General features: G+C 43.3%; 1 protein-coding gene across 1 annotated transcript; it reads right to left on the minus strand.

Moving 5' to 3' along the window:
* Window positions 1-217: 217 nt before the first annotated feature.
* Window positions 218-2,017, minus strand: LOC113756620. The gene has a single exon (XM_027300252.1). It carries the CDS (start codon window positions 2,015-2,017, stop codon window positions 218-220), a length of 1,800 nt encoding a protein of 599 aa, XP_027156053.1.
* Window positions 2,018-5,925: the final 3,908 nt, after the last annotated feature.

Here is a 5,925-nt window from a genome sequence, read left to right on the forward strand (position 1 = left end):
TTTTTGGCCATCTGAAAGAATTAAGAAATTCGAGACAATAAGAAAATAAATACATAAACGAACAACATGATAAAAATAAACTATGCACTTTCATAAAACTTCAAATCAAAGCGGAAACAAGCTAAGAGCATAAATGCAAAAGATGCTTTTATTGAACTATTTACATATGCAAGAAAAAGTTTTCATGAACTTTAGTAAACGACAACCCCCTTTAGATTTACCGAAACTCCTTTCGTACGGGGAGGTACTCGGCAGTCCAATTGTGTATAGCTCCTTCGGGGATGTTTGGAAATTCCGCATCAGCTGATGGTCCATCTTCGGATATTGCTCCCACAAACAATTGAGTCAGACTTGTTTCCACTTCATCAATTGGACTAAATTCAGATGTAACCACTTCAGTCGGCCTTGGAAAGGTATAGCGTAGTGGCGGAATGTCTAAAGCACCTTGCTTGCCTTCTTTTTCTGCCCTTTTGCGTGCTTTCATCTCTTGTATATCTCTGGCAGTCGGACGGAATCCCAAACCAAATAGGTCCTTCTTTTCGATGAGTTCCACGGGCTTCAGAATGCCTTGTAGATTGCGTCCCAATCCCTTATCAAATTCATATCCTCCGCGAATCATCTCCTTGGCCATCATAACACTGGCCGCTGACAAAACTATTTCATCTTTTGAGTCCTCACTCGTTATCCAACTCACAGAGACAATATCAGCCGTACGGTAAGAAGACACTGAAGCGTTTCGGTTACCATCCTCCTCAGACTCAGAATCGGCCATTACAATGCAATCTTCTTCAGCAAAAATGGTTATCAGCTGGTCATTCACCATAAATTTCAATACTTGATGCAAGGAAGAGGGCACAGCGCCAGAGCTATGAATCCATGGCTGCCCGAGTAAAACATTATAGACACTGGGAAAGTGCATAACTTGACAGGCTATCTGAAATCGAGCGGGCCCCATTTCGACCACCAAATTTACTTCTCCTATGGACTCCCTTTGGGCTCCATCGAATCCTCGAACTACGGTCTCTGAAGGTTTTAATTTGACATCTTGCAACCCTAACTTCACCAACGTTCTCCAAGGACAAATATTGAGGGCAGACCCATTGTCGATCAGTACTTTAGGCAACATTTTCCTAGTGCACCTCACAGCTACATATAAGGCTTTGTTATGACCAGTTCCTTCCGCAGGCAGCTCTTCATCAGAAAAAGTGATTTGTTTAGCAGTCAATACATTTTCGACTATGTGCGAGAAATTGTCAACCGAAATATCTTTAGGAATCCGAGCCTGAGTCAAAGCTTCAAGTAACGCATCCCTGTGCAAGTCGGAGGAGAAAAGCAAGTCTAAAATGGAAATTTGGGCAGGCATTTTGTTCAGCTGTTCAACCACATTGTATTCGCTTCTCTTAAGCCTCTTGAGAAAATCCCATGCTTCTCTTTCGGTCACTGCGGGTTTCGGAGTCGGTTCATGGTTGCTTAATTTGATTGGGGTGCTGGCAGTGGATGAACTTGCAATCTTTCCTGATCTCGTAACAGCAGACACTTCTTCCTTTAAAATTTGTTTACCCCCGATTTGCAAAACGGGCTCACTATAATTCCACGGCACTTGTCGTAAACTTAAAACCGACACTTGTTCTGGGAATTCAATTACCACAGGTTCTAAAGCCGCACTTTCAGATGGGGTTAGGTCTAAAATGAAGGGCCTTTTGTCTTCCTCATACGATGCTTCCTCTATCACAAAAGGTTGATCCATTATCCCAAACGCTTCTGTCTTATTTGACATACTTCGGACAAGCTCTTCGAATTCCTCATTATCCATGATAACTTCAACAGTATCGGCGTGCTCCGGCAAGGGATTCTTGCTCACATTCGGTCCTTGCTCTTCTCTTTTCTTAATCACGATTTCCCCTGCTTCTAACATGTATTGAATTTTATGCTTGAGGAGTCGGCAATTGGCAGTGGAGTGACCAGGTGCTCCTGAATGATAAGCACAAATAGCATGTGGATTGTACCCAACCGGCATGCCATAAGGATAAGATGGAGGGGGAATCACGCCTATTTTGCCGGCAGCCTTCAATTGCTCATACAATTGGTCCAAAGGCCTGCCTAGGTTGGTGAATATTCGGGTATGGTTTTGATTGTAGGTGTCAGTAGGTTGGGGATAGTTATAGGTGGGTCTGTTTGGTGGGGGAAACCTCGGACTGTAAGTAGGACGTGGACGAGTTTGTGGAAAATTTGGTTGAGATATTTGAAAAGGGGCCGTAGGCGGGTTGGCGTAATTTGGGCGAGGTCGGGGGTAAGAGATATTGGTATTATAGACAGGGTGAGAACTTGGATGGTAGGGATAAGGTGGTGAATATGTTGGTTTATGTTGAAATCTGGGTCTTGTTGTAGGGTTTTGGTCCCAGATGAAGGCAGCTTCCCCCTCTTTCTTTTTAAATTGTGGCTTTTTCCCACTACTCCCTTGTCCTTGCAAAGCATCCAACTGCGATTTGAGGGCAGAGACATTAACAATCTTCCCAACTCTTACAAAGTCGTCGTACTCCTCAAGCTTATTGACAATAGTGGCGAACGAGCATCCAGTCATGCGGAAAATTTCCTCAAAGTACGGCGGATCATGTGCTTTAATGAAAGTGCGTATGATTTCGTCCTCAGTCATTGGTGGCTCGACCTTTGCAGCTATTTTTCTCCATCTCTTGGCATAAGTCTTGTGGTCCTCAGAGGGTTTTCTCTTTGTTCCTTCCAACGTGGTTCAGGCCGGAGCCAGCTCGCAGTTATACTCGTACTGCCTCACAAAAGCATTGGACAAGTCAAGCCAGGTCTTTACTTCTTCGGGTTTCAGATTGGAATACCAGTCGAGTGCATCCCTCTCCAAACTTTCCGGGAACAACCTTAGAGGCAGATTCTCATCATCTACGGGCTTTCCCAACTTGTTAGCAAACAGTCGGAGGTGTGTTTTGGGATTACCCGTCCCATCATACTTGTTAAATTTAGGGGTTTTGAACCCCTCAGGCAACTGCACATTCGAAAAAGGCAAAACTCATCGTAATCCAGGACTCCTTGCTTGTTCAACCCCTGAATTTTTCTCATAAATTCATCGAAACGGTCTAGGCGCTTGAGCAGCTTCATATCAACGGGAGCAGAAGATTCTCCCATCTCTGGCTTGGTTTGAACAGTATGGTCTGGCAGGAAGGGCTCAGCAGTAGTGTGATAAAAGGTATGTGGCTCAGGTGGCATATTTGAAGTGACTTGGGGTTGTGGACCTCGCATGTGAGTAGGGAAAAATGAAGGATTAGGAGGGTAAGTGTATGGCAAATTTGTGGTGGCATAGGTGAAAGTTTCTTCGGGTGGAATAGGGAATGATGGAGTAAAGGTAGCTTGAGTCGAAGGTATGACAAATGGTTCTTGTTCAGGTTGTCTGACGGGTACGGGCTCGGGTTGAACTCCGCTGCTGATAAGCTCATCAATCAATTTCCTTTGGGCCGCCATCTCGGTAGCCATCTCACCAAACTTAGTAAGCATCTCGGTTAGCTGAACCCCTAAACTCGTAGTCTCAGGTTGAGCGATAGTAGCAGACCTATCCGTTGGTTCCGGTTGTGAACTCATGTTTACACGACTCCTCTGGGCTTGACTACGGGATCGTGTTATGATGGGGCTTCGATGGGAAGCTATGTTTAAATATTACCTGAAAATTTTGAAAGGAATCGCCTTTAGATTTAGCCCTTGCTTAGCTTTTCCAACAAAAAGTACAAAGAAAAGGAAAAAGACAAGAGTTAGTAAATATCCAAAAAATTCGGATGCATGTCCTATTGGGGGACCCTTTTTGTGCCAAGGGTAGGCCTAGCATGATGTGACACCTTCGGGGTAAAATCCCAATTTCGAACCTGTAAGTGAATATAAAAGCAGGAATTCTCATTAAATATGGATAAACTCAATCCTTCTTTACAATCTCATTGATGGTTCGACTGACCATTCTTACAAAATCTTTATGTCTAGCTAGTTTAGTGTGTTGGGATTCCCTAGAACTCCCGATACTAAGTTTCTGGATCTCATCTTGGATTTTATCAAATGCACCCAATGCCTTTTCCAATTTCTCGATTTTTCCTGCCTCTTTCTTCAATTGTGATCGGACATCTTCCAATGCTTGATCGGCCACCATGATCTGCAACTGATGATCCTCCAATTCTTTCCTTAATTTCTCATTCTGCTCTTCGAGACTAACGGAGACCAACGGTACCCTTTCTCTTCCTTGTTCCACTATCGATTTGATCCAGTCGTTGTACTCCAGGATGACCTTAGGCTCTACTTTATTCACTTGGTCCAAATGCAGGTTGTCCAAACTACACAGATTCCCCCAATATTCCAGCACCATACTCCGGCACTAAGCAATTGTATTGAGTTCGATGCTTCCCACTCCTTGTATGGTCGGCACTCGCTGCGGATACCCAAACTGTCTCATAACTCGTTGTGGCACATACATAATCAATCCACTGGTGCTCGCTAACGGGATGAAGCCAAGTTGTGTAGTCTTGAAAGCTGGATCCCTTACTTTCGTCCAATCAAGAACCCATTGTATCTTATCCGAAGTTAAAGCATTGAATTCCTGAATAAACAAACTCGGAGACGCTATTCAATAGTATTTTCTAACCCTTTCTCGGTGCGACTCAACCCAATTTGCTGTTGGAAGGCATGATCCCAATGGATTTAGCGCTCTTTTTGACAGATGTTCCATTGCCCACATTTGAAGTATCAGGTTGGATGCGTAGAAAAACCCTCTCTTCTTTCGGCATTCAGTAATAGCGGCGAAGATGTCAGCAATGATAACGGGTACTAGGGTGGGAGTTTTTCCTTTAATTCCCAAAAACACACTCTGAACCATGTTGACCGTTGAGAAAATAACTTTTCCATGCTTTTGCGGAAACAGGAGTAGATTAATCAGGGTTATTCCAAAGGCTTGCACTCGTTTCTCCTCCCATTGCTCTCTTCTAATGAAGAAATCCTCGTGGTGACGGTCATAAGCTTCCTTTTCCCCAAATCGCGTGTATAAGAACTCCAGCAGGCATGATCTCGCATCCGGGTGTTGGTTCATGCTAAACTGTCTCAACCCTAAGAACCTACAAAATTATTCTCTGGTGCCATTCGTTGGGTATACCATAGGGTGACCTTTCCCAGGTACTTGCAACAATCCTTCTATTTCCTCCAGGGTTGGTGTTAATTCGCACTCTCCAAATCGGAAAACGGAGCCGTCCGGATCCCAGAACTCAAGCAAAGCTTGGACAATGGCTACATTTGGGGTTATGTTCTGGAGACTAGGTAAATGTCCTATATACTGGAAAAGTCTATTCACTTCGTGTGCCATATTGTTCTTCCAATCTACCAGCTCATGAGGTATCTGATTTAGCATTCTACATGGAGCCATCTGGGAGGAAATTCACTTTTAGTACCTTACCTTGGGATTTTACCCCTTAGGTAATACATAAATAGTAAACATGTAAGTTCCATTGGATTAAATATCCGAGACATATGGTGGCTTATTCCTAACACGGGATTCCCTATGTGGCATTCCCTTTCTATGGTTTATGCGTGATGCCAGTTTATTAAAGCAGTAAAATATGCAATTCGAAATGAAACGTGACCTAAGGAACCCTTTATTTGCCAGGGGTAGGCCTAAAATGATATGACATTATTAATTTATGAACGAAATATACCAAAATTTCTTAAACGTGCAATAGCCTATCTACAAGGGCAGGTTCTAAAAGAAGATCATGCTAGACCTTTTATCTCTTAATGTTTGTGAATGCAAAAGGCAAGAAACAAGGAAAGTTAGCTCAACACATAACACATTGTGGCAATCAAATAATAATAATAAAATATAGAAAGCAGAAATAAGGTGAGAGGGTTGGAATCCCTCCCCTCGTGCATAGTGTCCCT

Source organism: Coffea eugenioides, unplaced genomic scaffold, assembly GCF_003713205.1.
Source record: "Coffea eugenioides isolate CCC68of unplaced genomic scaffold, Ceug_1.0 ScVebR1_2428;HRSCAF=3454, whole genome shotgun sequence".
Lineage (NCBI taxonomy): Eukaryota > Viridiplantae > Streptophyta > Magnoliopsida > Gentianales > Rubiaceae > Coffea > Coffea eugenioides.